A 14,469-nucleotide genomic window follows, 5' to 3' on the forward strand; every position below is an offset into this window, starting at 1 on the left:
GGGGGTGTATATTGCATCCCGGAAGAGTTAGGGCTGCATGGGATTCTGTGTATTTGTTCTGTTGTGTTTATGTTGTGTTACGGTGCGGATGTTCTCCCGAAATGTATTTGTCATTCTTGTTTGGTGTGGATTCACAGTGTGACGTATATTTCTAACAGTGTTAAAGTTCTTTATACAGGCACCCTCCGTGTAACCTGTATTGCTGTTGATCAAGTATGCGTTGCAATCACTTGTGTGTGAGTGCAGAAGCTGCACATATTATGTGACTGGGCCAGCACTCGTTGAATTGGGTGAAAAGCGGACGTGACGATTTTCGGGAGGGGCACTGAAATTTGTGAGTCTCCCGGGAGGGTTGGCAAGTATGAAATTTAGCGGTGAATGCGGTGTTACCGCCGCTGTATATAATCGGCGGGCCAGCTCTAGTTTTAATTTGATATCGCTTCAAGGGCCAAGTGAAATTACACAGCGGGCCAATTGTGGCCCGCGGGCCAGAGTTTGACACCCATGATCTACAATGTAAATAGTCATGAAAATAAAGAAAACCCAGTATCATCATTGACAATAATTAATGAAATATTAGTGATTGACTTAATTTAAGGGTGCAAGATAAGTATATACAATATAGGCCAAAAGTTTGGACACACTTTCTCATTTCAATGTGTTTTCTTTATTTTCATGACTATTTACATTTTAGATTGTCACTGAAGGCATCAAAACTATGACACCTGTGAAGTGAAAACCATTTCAGGTGCCTACCTCTTGAAGCTCATCGAGAGAATGCCAAGAGTGTGTAAAGCAGTAATCAGAGCAAAGGGTGGCTATTTTGAAGACACTAGAATATAAAACATGTTTTCATTTATTTCAACTTTTTTTGTTAAGTACGTAAGTAAGTAAGAGCGAACACTGAGGAACTCTTTCTATTGTAGTAACTCATCGGCGTGCTTCGGTATAAGCCGTAAAAGCTAACTACGGCAAGAGATAAGCTAGCTTCTACAACCACACAAAACGTGTTTGGTTTTGTAGTGCACAACACTGCGATACGACCCCAATCTGTACTGACTGAAAGACATGAACAATCATATTACAGTATCTGTAAAGTATTATTTCATGTTTTGTTTGTACACAGCTAGCCAGACATTGTATGTACTGTAGTTGTAATACCACACATGACATGCTGCGTGTATCATGATCAATATTAAAGGCCTACTGAAATGAATTTTTTTTATTTATACGAGGATAGCAGATCCATTCTATGTGTCATACTTGATCATTTCGCGATATTGCCATATTTTTGCTGAAAGGATTTAGTAGAGAACATCGACGATAAAGTTCGCAACTTTTGGTCGCTGATAAAAAAAGCCTTTAACCTGCGTCACGTCGCAGGTTGAAGGGCTCCTCACATTTCCCCATTGTTTACACCAGCAGCGAGAGCGATTCGGACCGAGAAAGCGACAATTACCCCATTAATTTGAGCGAGGATGAAAGATTTGTGGATGAAAAACGTGAGAGTGAAGGACTAGAGTGCAGTGCAGGACGTATCTTTTTTCGCTCTGACCGTAACTTAGGTAAAAGGGCTCATTGGATTCCACACTTTCTCCTTTTTCTATTGTGGATCACAGATTTGTATTTTAAACCACCTCGGATACTATATCCTCTTGAAAATGAGAGTCGAGAACGCGAAATGGATATTCACAGTGACTTTTATCTCCACGACAATACATCGGTGAAGCACTTTAGCTACGGAGGTAAAGTGATAGCATCGTGCTTAAATGCAGATAGAAACAAAAGAAATAAGCCCCTGACTGGAAGGATAGACAGAAAATCAACAATACTACTATCAGGAGACACCGAACCAAACACTGGACCTGTAACTACACGGTTAATGCTGTGCCGCCTGTCGAAGCCTAGCAATGCTGTTGCTAACGACGCCATTGAAGCTAACTTAGCTACGGGACCTCGTCAGAGCTATGCTAAAAACATTAGCGCTCCACCTACGCCAGCCCTCATCTGCTCATCAACACCCGTGCTCACCTGCGTTCCAGCGATCGACGGCGCGACGAAGGACGTCACCCGATCATCGATGCGGTCGGCGGCTAGCGTCGGATAGCGCGTCTGCTATCCAAGTCAAAGTCCTCCTGGTTGTGTTGCTGCAGCCAGCTGCTAATACACCGATCCCACCTACGGCTTTCTTCTTTGCAGTCTCCATTGTTCATTAAACAAATTGCAAAAGATTCACCAACACAGATGTCCACAATACTGTGGAATTTTGCGATGAAAACAGAGCTGTTTGTATTGAGATACAATGTGTCCGAATACTTCTGTTTCAACCATCGACGTCACGCGCAAACGTCATCATACATAGACGTTTTCAACCGGAAGTTTCGCGGGAAATTTAAAATTGCACTTTATAAGTTAACCCGGCCGTATTGGCATGTGTTGCAATGTTACGATTTCATCATTGATATATAAACTATCAGACTGCGTGGTCGGTAGTAGTGGGTTTCAGTAGGCCTTTAAAGTGACTCATTCGATGGACAGTTGTTCATCTGTTCCAGCTGGCCGGGGTGCGTTTCCTGTTGATTTTGGGTAAGCAATCCATTTATGTCGAAGTAGCTTGTCTCCAAGTTTCATATTTATAGTGAGTACAATTGTTTTCATCCCCCCCTCCTGGCTTTAATTTGCTCCAACATCCATTGTGGTCGCTTCTATAAGCAGCAAAATATTTACCTTCAAAAGTATAAGGTTGTAAATCCGCATTTGACCCAAAATAGTTGTCTTTGTTGTCTGTTACCACAAAGCTAATACGAAATTTGGCACGTTTACACTCGACAAAACTCCTCTGCAAAAAAATCTCTCCTTTTAAGTCTAAGTTATAACTGTACCTGTGAGTCTTTCAAATATCTTTTAAATTGATGAATTTGCACACTGATTTTTTTTTTAGACTCGTTGACTTCCTCTTCTGGTCAGTGCGATGTTACTCACGGCACAATCGAGTCAGACCAATCCTTTTTACTCAGATTTTTTGTCACTTCCTACACTAATTTCATGAACTTGATCAATTAAAAATACACCTTAACTGTGAAACCTTTTGTTCTGTTTCTGTGTTTAAAAAGCTTTCCAACAATACCAACCTTTTTAAAATGTGGTTAATATTAAGAAAGTTATGACAAAAAGGTCACACCTAAAATCTTGAGCCCCATTACTTTGTATTGAAGAGGTTGATCATGAATTAGTGCAAGTTCGCCTGGTCAAAAAGTTCATAACTTTCTGTATATTTATCACAGGAAAATGTTACTTACAGTATGTCATGGAAATCGTCTTAATTTCAGTGGGTGATAGTACAAATTTTGCTATCAATCCAATACCAAGGAGTTACAGGGTCAAACGTTGGTCATAATTAAAGTTCTCCTGTGTACAGGGACGTTTCATGGATTTATAAACAATAAAAAAAACAACAAAAGATTCTGTGATTTAATAAAAATATTGATGTAATCATTGTAGTATTGACTATGTACGGCTCTTGTACTTGGTATCGTTACAGTCGGTGTCTGTGTAGACCCACCCATTTGTTTACATTCAGGAGCGCTAGCTTGCTGTTAGCGGTTAGCTGTTGTTTCCTCCTACATTGTGTAGTGAAGCATGTTTAGCTATTCCTCGTCCTGCAGGGATGATACTTGCAAAAAAATGTAGTTTATTTGTGGCCATGGCGACGAGTGATTTAGAAGTAGCTAAAACACTACCGACTGTGGATGGGAGTTAGCCGCTAATTAGCTAACAAGAGCAAGAGCTAAGCACCTCTTTTAAAAATGTATTAATTTAAATTAAACCAGTATTAACAAGACATGTCTGATGATACTAGTTTAATTTAAATGAATTAATTTTTAAAATTTAACATATACTTATATTGTATTTATTAGTATGACATCTTAAATCGGCCTGATAACTTTTTTTCTGATAATTATTGTGTAACCCACATGTTTGACACATGTGGGTTACACGATAAATATCAGAAAAAAAGTTATCAGGCCCGGGGGACAGTTCTGGCCCGCCACATTGTTTTATGTGGCCCGCAAACGCCCGGAAGTAAAGTGCACTATTAAAGCACTTCATCTTTTCTCACTAAATGTATTCGTTCTTTAAATTTTGACAGAAAAATTGCAAGCGATGCATACAATTGCATGTCTTTTAAACTTGAGAACAATCTAAACATGCAAAAAAATATTGTATAAACACGAGGGTGTCCAAAGGCATATTTTTAATAAAACAATAATATTAAAATTGTAAACAATTTAACATTTGTAATGTAATGCGAAAAACTCTAAACATTGAATACAACTCAGGTGTGTCCGAACCGCTTCCACTAAGGGTTGCATACTGAAAAATCAAAGTATGGAGGGGCAATTTAGATTTTTTTGTTTTGTAAAAAAAAAAGTAATTATATACTTTATTTAAAGACAAAACTTAGGGTGAGTTTGTGTTTTAAGTGAAAGTAGATGATTAGTTATTAGTATCAAAATGTCAGCTTTTTTCATGACATGTCTTTTGGCTCTTACTTGTTTTTACTGTTTGTATTTACCTGTGTAATAATTAATAGTACACATTGTCACCTATAACACAGAGCTGACACTAAGCTTTGTCCTTAAATGTATGTATGTTTAGCATTTTTTACAAAATCAAAATATATCAACATTCTTTGACTTTTTATCATGCGGCCCTTGTTGGAAAAAGTTGCGACGCCTCTGTATTATTAACATACTTTATAATGCCAAAAGTATTTGGCCACCCATCCAAATGATGAGAATCAGGTGTTCTAATCACTTGGCCTGGCCACAGATGTATAAAATCAAGCACTTAGGCATGGAGACTGTTTCTACAAAAATTTGTGAAAGAATGGGCCGCTCTCAGGAGCTCAGTGATTTCCAGCGTGGAACTGTCATAGGATGCCACCTGTGCAACAAATCCAGTCCTGAAATTTCCTCTAAATATTCCAAAATCAACTGTCGGCTTTATTATAAGAAAATGGAAGAGTTTGGGAACAACAGCAACTCAGCCACATAAACTGACAGAGGGGGTCAACGGATGCTGAAGCGCTTAGTGCAAAGAGGTCGCCGACTTTCAGCACAGTCAGCTACAAAGCTCCAAACTTCATGTGACCTTCCAATTAGCCCACGTATAGTATGCAGAGAGCTTCATGGAATGGGTTTCCATGGTCGAGCAGCTGCATCTAAGCAATACATCACCAAGTCCAATGCAAAGTGTCGGATGCAGTGGTGTAAAGCATGTCGCCACTGGACTCTAGAGCCTTCTCTGGAGTGATGAATCACGCTTTTCCATCTGGCAATCTGATGGACAAGTCTGGGTTTGGAGGTTGCCAGGAGAACGCTACATTTCGCATTGTGCCAAGTGTGAAATTTGGTGGAGGAGTAATTATGGTGTGGGGCTGTTTTTCAGGAGTTGGGCTTGGCCCCTTAGTTCCAGTGAAAGGAACTTTGAATTCTCCAGGATACCAAAACATTTTGGACTATTCCATGCTCCCAACCTTGTGGGAACAGTTTGGAGCGGGCCCCTTCCTCTTCCAACATGACTGTGCACCAATGCACAAAGCAAGATCCATAAAAACATGGATGACAGAGTCTGGTGTGGATAAACTTGACTGGCCTGCACAGAGTCCTGACCTGAACCCGATAGTAGCCCTTTGGGATGAATTAGAACAGAGACTAAGAGCCAGGCCTTCTCGACCAACATCAGTGTGTGACCTCACCAATGCACTTTTGGAAGATTGGTCAAAAATTCCTACAAACACACTCCGCAACCTTGTGGACGGCCTTCCCAGAAGAGTTGAAGCTGGGATAGTTGCAAAAGGTGGACTGACATCATATTGAACCCTTTGGGTTAGGAATGGGATGGCACTTCAAGTTCATATGTGAGTCAAGGCAGGTGGCCATATACTTATGGCACTATAGTGTATTTTCCTAACATTTTTGTATGCTTGTCCCCCTCACTTATGATTTCAAAAGCAAGTACGTTATCTATCAATTTGTTTGTAAACAATGGAGATCCATAGGGAATTGTGTAATAACATAATGAGGCGATTACATATTATAATTCATATATATTCACTCTAACATGCGACCCTCTTAGAGCAGCCAGAACTGCAATGTGGCCCTCAATGAAAACCAATTCGACACCCCTGGTGTAACCTGTATTTTTTTAATATATATGTATATATTTACACAGGCTGGTTATATTCGTATTGATGGAAGCGTTCCGTCTGCTGAAAGAATCCATTTAGTCCATAAGTTCCAGAATGACCCAGACACAAGAGTGGCCATCTTAAGCATCCAAGCAGCTGGACAGGTGCGCACACAAACACACAATCTCAAATAGCTGACCTGCAGTGCAACAGAAACAATGTTTTGGCTCAGCTGTATATTTGGGATCAATTTCCGTGGTGGCTTTTTTTGAGCGAGCATGTTTGCGTCCTCTCCAGGGCTTGACCTTTACCGCCGCCAGCCATGTGGTGTTTGCAGAGCTCTACTGGAACCCCGGGCAAATCAAGCAGGCTGAGGATCGCGCCCACCGCATCGGGCAGACGTCGTCTGTCAACGTGCACTACCTGATCGCCAAGGGTACCTTCGACAGCGTCATGTGGTCCATGCTCAACAGGAAGGTACACTGATGTGGGCGATTGCTTCTTTTTTTTAGCAGATTAAATGTTTTTTTCCTATACTGTCTGCTGGGATTGGGGTCCACTCACTAAATCCAGCAAAGGACATCGTGACACACAGTCATACCTCGTTTTTGTTGGAGACCTCTTCCAAAAGGTCCAAATCGTACAAAAAGCGGGAAAAAAAATTCCGTAGAAGAAATGACATAAATCTAAGATGTGTTTAATTGTATTTCTGGACTGTATATGCCAAAAAAAACAACAAATGTTTGAAATAAATACATAACATAAATCCATTAAATGTGTTACAGGCACCCAAAAATAATAACACAAAATAATTAGGAATGCACAATAAAAAATGTTTTTAAAACAATACAGATAACTTCCTGCTTCTTAACACCAATACTGATAACTAAATAATATCTATTATTTTTTCAGTGTAGATTTAATATGGCTGTCAAGTGATTCACTTTTTTAATCGGATTAATCACACTCTTGAAATGTGAATAATCATGATTAATCACAGGTTATTATTTTTTTGCTTAAGAAAATACCCCAATATTTGGATACAAATGCAAATTGATAGTCCGAATGTCATACAGGAATGTTTTTTTTATATATATTTCACTGAACTGTAGGTCATTGATGTTCTCAAAAAAGTAAGTATAGTAAGAACTAGATAATTCCCGTGGAAAATTTGATGGGCCTGCTATCTGTGCCCTGGACCTCTAGCCGAGGGGCATCGGAAGACACCGTACTTTGAAGATGGTGCCGAGTATCCGAATCTGTGAGTTTTAGGTGTAACTGTACAAAATGAGCTATAGAGCTAGCCTAAAACATTAGCATGCTTACATTAAAATGTAGCACTTAGTATGTGTGCTAACGATGGCATGCTAACAGTTAGCATGTCTCACATATTATGTAACACGGCTTTAAGGTGTATGGCTGCGGAAGTAGAGAAAAAAGTGAAAAAACTGCACACACAAAAAAAAGTTAGCATGCTAACGTTTGCATGCTAACAGATAACAAGTGTCACGCACCAAGTTATTTGACTCTGAAGTAAACGGAAGCAAACTTAGGTAAAAAAAAAGTCATGCTTATGTTAGCATGCAAGCAAGCTAACGTTAGCATGCTACCAGTTAGCTTGTGTCGAAAGTAGACAAGTGTGTTACAAAATGAGACGTTAAGCACTGAGCTACGTGAAAGAATGGCTGAGCTACAAGAGGAGGTAATGTTGTCTTTTTGGCGTTTGTCTCAGAGCAATCGTCTATTAAAAGGGTATGTTAAAAGAGATTAGCGTTTACATGTTAGAGATGTTGAAGTGTGATGACTTGTATAATCCAACAAAAAATAGTGCTAGAGATCGCTCTCAGCAGTTCACAAATGATTTTAACATGCGTTGAAACATAAATAAATGTTTGAAATGGAGAAACAAGCATAAAACATACACCTGTGGACGACAGAGCAGACAGTGGACAATAGGGAAGCCGGTGTCAGTGTTTTTTTCTATTAATATAATTAATTATTACTAATATTAGTTACAATGCATTAAAACAGTACAACTATTTCAAGCTCGGAGTATGCGTTTTTTTAACTGCCATCTGCTGTCTTATAAATCTTTGTAGTGTAAAACGAGTAAAACATCAATACAGTATTTATTTTCCAATTTTGGTTGAAATCTTGTGCTTTTTAGGCTGAAAATTACAAGAAACACTTAAAACATTGATGACAATTTGATAACACCGCGAGTTGATCCAGTGTGATTGAAAAAAAACAGACTCAAAATATTGCAACTTTTGCCTCACCGTTCTGGAAAAGCTGCCACAAATTCAGGTATTTAGGCCGCAAAAATGCCAGCACAACCCTGGAGGCACTGGTGTATTTAAAAGCAAATTACAATTTATTTGTCAGGCTTGTTACTGACAGTTTGGTTATGTTTGGGTTTTCCTCTGTGTTTCTGTGTATTCCCTGTCAGCGCTCTTATTTTGGTTCCATTTCCTGCATGTCTCCCTGAGTGCTCGTTTCCCTCACCTGTCCCTGATTGGCAGCCTGGCACACCTGGTTGCATTTACCAATCAGGCTACTATTTATGCCTGCCTCGCCTGCCAGTCAGGGCTCGATAATTGTATTCTGTATCCTGTTCACTGGTTCCTGTTGGCTGTTTCCTGTTTCCTGGTTCCTGTTTTCCCTGCATGTGCACTTACCAGTTGCACTATTTGGCAGCCTGGCACACCTGGTTGCAATTACCAATCAGGCTACTATTTATGCCTGCCTCGCCCTCCAGTCAGGGCTTGATAATTGTATCCTGTTTCCTGGTTCCTGTTGGCTGTTTTCCCTGCATGTGCACTTACCAGTTGCACTATTTGTTAGTTTTTTTTACATTAAAGTCATGCTTTCCTGCGCTACGCCCGCCATCTCTGCATCTTGAGGTTCGTCACCAGCAGTTCCTGACATTGTTTCCTTGGATCCAAAACAATTATGGACTTTTTAGCTCTTTCTACATGTCTTGAAGTTATATTTGTCCAAAAACCCTCGCTCCTTTTCACTTGGTAAAAATGCATGCACGTCTCCTTAATTGAGTTCACACTATGTTGTCTTTAAAGGAAACAGTGACGGGCAGCACTCTGAATGGAAGGAAGGAGTACCTGAAGGCGGAGGAAGGTGACAAGGACAGGTGGGACTTCCTTAACTTTGCCAGCGCATGGACGCCGAGCGAGATGCTGCTTCCCTTGGAGGGAACCACTGGGCTGAAGGCAGAGGACCAGGTCTACTTCACTCATGTGAGACTGTTTGACTTTACTTGACAAACGAAGCATTGTCGGGCATTTCTCAGGGAAGTTATTTGACATCTTTAGCAGAGTGATGTTAATTGATGTCGTTTTTATCAGAAGCACAAAGTTCATTATTAGATCATAAGGGGGTAACGGTTCATCTATTCCTGTTCTGAGCTTTTGGTACGCAGCCCTCAGTTGGACACTGAGGCGTATCGAATTCCTCCGCTGTACGCGTTAATTAGTCAGGGACTGGAAGTGTTTCTATACAAGCAGCTGCCAAAAGTGACGCATTCACCGTTTGGCGCGCTCCCCACCTCCACAAGCGCGGGAAATGTGCATTAAAGCGGCCAAAAAAAGACAAGGTGTGTGGAGCAGGGGTGCACACACTTTTTCCGCAGGCAAACTACTTTTCAATTGACCAAGTAGAGGGGATCTACCTCATTCATATATATCATTTATATGTATTTATTTATAAAAGAGACGTTTTTGTTAACAAGTTAAATGCGTTTAAATGATAATACATAACATGACATCTATATGTTTAACACATATAGATTCCTTTCTTTCATGTAGACAAGAATATAAGTTGGTGTATTACCTGATTCTGATGACTTGCATTGATTGGAATCAGACAGTAGTGATGATAACGTCCACATTTTCAAATAATAGAATAAAAGTCCTCCTTTCTGTCCAATACCACATGAAAGTGGTTGGTGTTTGGCATCTTATTTGTCCAGCTTCCATACTCCTTTTTATACACTTTACAAGAAATAAATTGGCGGAAAACTACGTAGCTTGCTAGCTTATGCATGCTAGCTTTCTGAGACTCTTATTTTGTTAGCGCAGGCAGGATGAAGCAGCGCTTTTATTGTGAAGACAGGGACTGTGCAGTCGGTCTTTAGAGTTTTGACGGCAGGTACGGCACGAGAGTCTGTTGAAATAAAAAGTGTTTCTCTTCTTCCTGTCGGTCATTTTTTCTTAATAATGATCTGGCAGCAGCCAGCGTCATCGCACAAGACCCTCGGGTGCCGTGAATGTCAATCAAGTGACGAAAGTAACGTCTTGGTAAAGATCGATGATCGCTAATGTATAAATCTATTTTTTTTAATACCTTGCTGGCGATCGACTGACACACCCTCCGCCGCTCGAGATCGACGTAATGGACACCCCTGGTGTGGAGCATGCAAGTGTGCAGACCAGCGTTTGACGAGCAGGACTCATGGCTAGTGACAGGGCTAAGAAGATCTAGCATCAATTTGATTGATTTGCCCATAGTCGAATAAATCAAACTCGACTATGAACATTCTTAGTCGGAAACAGCCCTATGATATAAATAACCATACTTTTCAGACTATAGAGCGCACAAGCATATAAGCCGCACCTACAACATTTTAGAAGACATTTTTTCATAAATTAGCCACACCGGACTATAAGATTAAAGATTAAAGTACCAATGATTGTCACACACACACTAGATGTGGTGAAATTTGTCCTCTGCATTTGACCCATCCCCTTGGGGAGCAGTGGGCAGCAGCGGCGCCGCGCCCGGGAATCATTTTGGTGATTTAACCCCCAACTCTAACCCTTGATGCTGAGTGCCAAGCAGGGAGGTAATGGGTCCCATTTATATAGTCTTTGGTATGACTCGGCTGGGATTTGAACTCCAACCTACCGATCTCAGGGCGGACACTCTAACCACTAGGCCACTGAGATGGTGTATAAGCTGTACACGTTGTGAAATGAGTTATTTACACAGACATATTCTGTAAATGTTTATTTATATACCTTAATTGTTTCCAAACGGTGCCTGTGACACGGCAGTAAAACGGCTGATCAAACAAAACAGAAGTCATCGTCATGGACCCACTAGCTGCGGAAGCTAGCTTTCCAATCAGCTAAACAGACTCAACCACTCCACGGTGACGTTTTGGTGAATTTACTGAGGAATTTGTAAAACTGAAACAATACAAAAAGAATGCCATTGTAAGTTAATAATACTAACACAGGCACTCGTAAACGTGTTGGCATATTAGCTAATGCTAACAACGCTGTTTCGATTACTTTACGAAAGCACGTACAAATATGCATGAAAACACTCCTACAGACATCACATACAGGACAGTTTAGTAAATATGAATCGTCTTAGTTATGTTGTAAAACTTACAAACGTTGCTTAGAGTAATGAATGAAGAATCCTTTCGGGCAAAAACGGTATGGACGACTAGAAGACGGAACGGCACTTGTACTTCCGGTACAAAGCAATAAACAGAAGGAAATACTGTAGACCAGGGGTGTCCAAAGTGTGGCCCGGGAGTCTGTCTGCGGCCTGCAGCTGATGTTTTAACAGCATATTCTAAAATTACTTTTTTTTTAAATGAAATAAAAGAGCAAACAGGTGAAATGCAACGAGAAAAAGTTGCAATGTTGACTCTAAAAACATAAAGCTGCGATGCAGGCTGTTTTGTTTTTTCTTTAAAACTGTCATTGCTCAAAAAATAGTAATGAATCAATGTTATGAATTGACATATTCAAGACTCCAATTAGTTCACATAAAAAATTCCACTTTAATATCCTTTTTGAGGAAAATATTGCATTTCTTGTGTGTGACATATAAAAAACGTATTTTTCTCTAACAAAAAGGGCATAAAACAAACTAACAAAAAAAGAAAAACTGATAATCGATGAATAAATCGGAATTTGATTTAGAGACGAAAGCTTTGAAACTAAAAAAATTATAATAAAAGACTTGCTTTTAACACTTTAATGAGTGGGGCCCTTTTGGGTCCCCAAGCATTTTAGCAGAATTTTCTTTTTTTTTAAACTGTCATTGCTCAAAAAATAGTAATTAATGATTTACTGACCTATTTGAGGCTCCAGTTACTTTACATCAAACATCCATCCATCCATCCATCTTCTTCCGCTTATCCGAGGTCGGGTCGCGGGGGCAGCAGCCTAAGCTGGGAAGGCCAGACTTCCCTCTCCCCAGCCACTTCGTCCAGCTCTTCCCGGGGGATCCCGAGGCATTCCCAGGCCAGCCGGGAGACATAGTCTTCCCAACGTGTCCTGGGTCTTCCCCGTTGCCTCCTACCGGTCGGACGTGCCCTAAACACCTCCCTACATCAAACATTCCACTTTCAAAATATTGCTTATTTTGTGTTTTTGCTATAAAAAAACAAGATTTTTGCAAGAAGGGTGTAAAACATTAAAAAAAAAATTAAAATATACTTTATTGGACAGATAGACCTGAAATTGATCTAGAGATTTAAGTGTTGAACAAAAAGATTTATTTTATTTATTTTAAATTATTTTATTACAGACACTTTCAGGTCCCCGCGACCAAACTTGAGGGGAGCCATAATGGTAAAAAAAAAAAAAGTTGGACACCTATATATCTACACCTGCTGTAGATATATAGATTCACCCCGCAGCACCTGCAGTGAGCGAGATTGTCCAAAAGATGATGCCATAGCACAAATAATATCACACTTCTTCAGTGTCTTTGCTTGTGTTTTATGAAAACTATTTGAAAAATAGAAAAACCCATAAATTAGCCTCACTGTTATGTAAGCCACAGGGTTCAAAGCGTAGGAAAAAGGTAGCGGCTTATAGTCTGGAATTTATATGTGTTTATTTTCATGTATTAGCTATATTTATTGGTGAAGTAGTTTGTATTTTATTAGTATACCCTTATGTACCGTACTCCTACACCCTTATTATAAAGTTAGGACAAAAAAAACACATTGCACAACAGTTTACAAATGATTTGCTTTTGGTCCACTGTGCAAAATCTATGATCCATATGGGACCGCCGTCTGTGTTTGTGGCACTTTTTTTTTTTCTGAGTGAAAAATAATGTTACTGTCAGGCTAACCCACAGTGTAAAAGCTGCGTCTGGGCTTTCGACTGCTGTACCCATTTATCATTTGTCAATTGTGGTGAATTTAGTTTTTTGTGTGGCACCACAATGTCACAAAGTGTCGCTTTCACATGCAATTACCAGGAAACTTAACGTGCAGCTGAGATAAAAGTTACAGTCGGATTGATGCTCAGGTTTTTTGTTTTGGGGTTGTTGTTTTTTTCAGTTTGAAAAGGAGAAACAGCATGACATTCGGGACTTCTTCTCCCCGGGTGCCGGCAAGGAGAAGAAGAGGAAGCGACTCCAAGATAACGAGTCTCCTTCCATTTCCTCCGAAAATCCTGCAACTTGCAGTGGAAGGAACTCTGAGAGAAAGACGGAGGAGGAGGAAACGTCGGCCACCGACGACAACAACTTCTCTCCACAGTTGAAGAGGAACCGGGGCTTGCGGACCAGCCCCAGCCTGAGGTCTGCATCCAGGGGCAAGAAACGGTTGACGCAGGTCTTGGACCATCAGGAGGCGTCGGAGTCGGGCGCTTCCACCCGGACGTGGGCCTGCGGGGCATGTACGTACTCCAACAGCCCCCTGCTGCCTTACTGCGAGATGTGCAACGGGCCACGCTCTTCATCAGGTGAGACGGGCCCACACCTTCCTTTTTTCTTAATTGTTCTCTCTCTCTGTTGACGCACTGCTTTTCAGCAGCATTCCAGAATAAGATGTGTTATCACAGGCCGCCTCGCCACTTTCCGAAATAGCTCCGCTGGCTCCTTCTCATTCGCTCTCTCTTTCTCTGCTGATGACGCGTTCTCAGTGTAATTTTCACCTGTCAGGCCGAGAGAGCAAGAGAGCCGCGAATGACTGACGCGAAAGTTAGTAAGAGATATGTCAGGCCGTCATGTCTACCGATCTGTACGCCGCTGGAAGAAATCAGTCTTATTAGTGGAACCATCTGCACGGCCTCATATATGACAGCATGTCATTACTGAAGGCACATACACAAAACGGTTATTATGGGTATGGATGGGTTCAGAATTCGGTACGTTTATATATATGTATAAAAGTACCGACAAGTGTTCCACAAATATTTTGAAAAGGGTGCCAATATGTATTTTGATACGTTTCGATACTTTTCAGAATTAAGGGGACCAAAAATTTTTTATTATTGGCTTTA

The 14,469-nt window shown here is 40.5% G+C and overlaps 1 protein-coding gene across 1 annotated transcript in view; it reads left to right on the forward strand.

Annotated features, from left to right (window-relative positions):
• The window catches only part of LOC133648956 (DNA annealing helicase and endonuclease ZRANB3-like), a 154,270-nt gene that overhangs the window by 113,087 nt on the left and 26,714 nt on the right, over window positions 1–14,469 (forward strand). The window contains exons 10-13 of the mRNA XM_062045582.1: window positions 6,238–6,357; window positions 6,491–6,670; window positions 9,271–9,447; window positions 13,524–13,929. Coding sequence (XP_061901566.1) covers window positions 6,238–6,357; window positions 6,491–6,670; window positions 9,271–9,447; window positions 13,524–13,929 — 883 coding nt within the window. The remainder of the gene's footprint in view (window positions 1–6,237; window positions 6,358–6,490; window positions 6,671–9,270; window positions 9,448–13,523; window positions 13,930–14,469) is intronic.

Source organism: Entelurus aequoreus, linkage group LG01, assembly GCF_033978785.1.
Source record: "Entelurus aequoreus isolate RoL-2023_Sb linkage group LG01, RoL_Eaeq_v1.1, whole genome shotgun sequence".
In the NCBI taxonomy this organism is placed as follows: Eukaryota; Metazoa; Chordata; class Actinopteri; order Syngnathiformes; family Syngnathidae; genus Entelurus; species Entelurus aequoreus.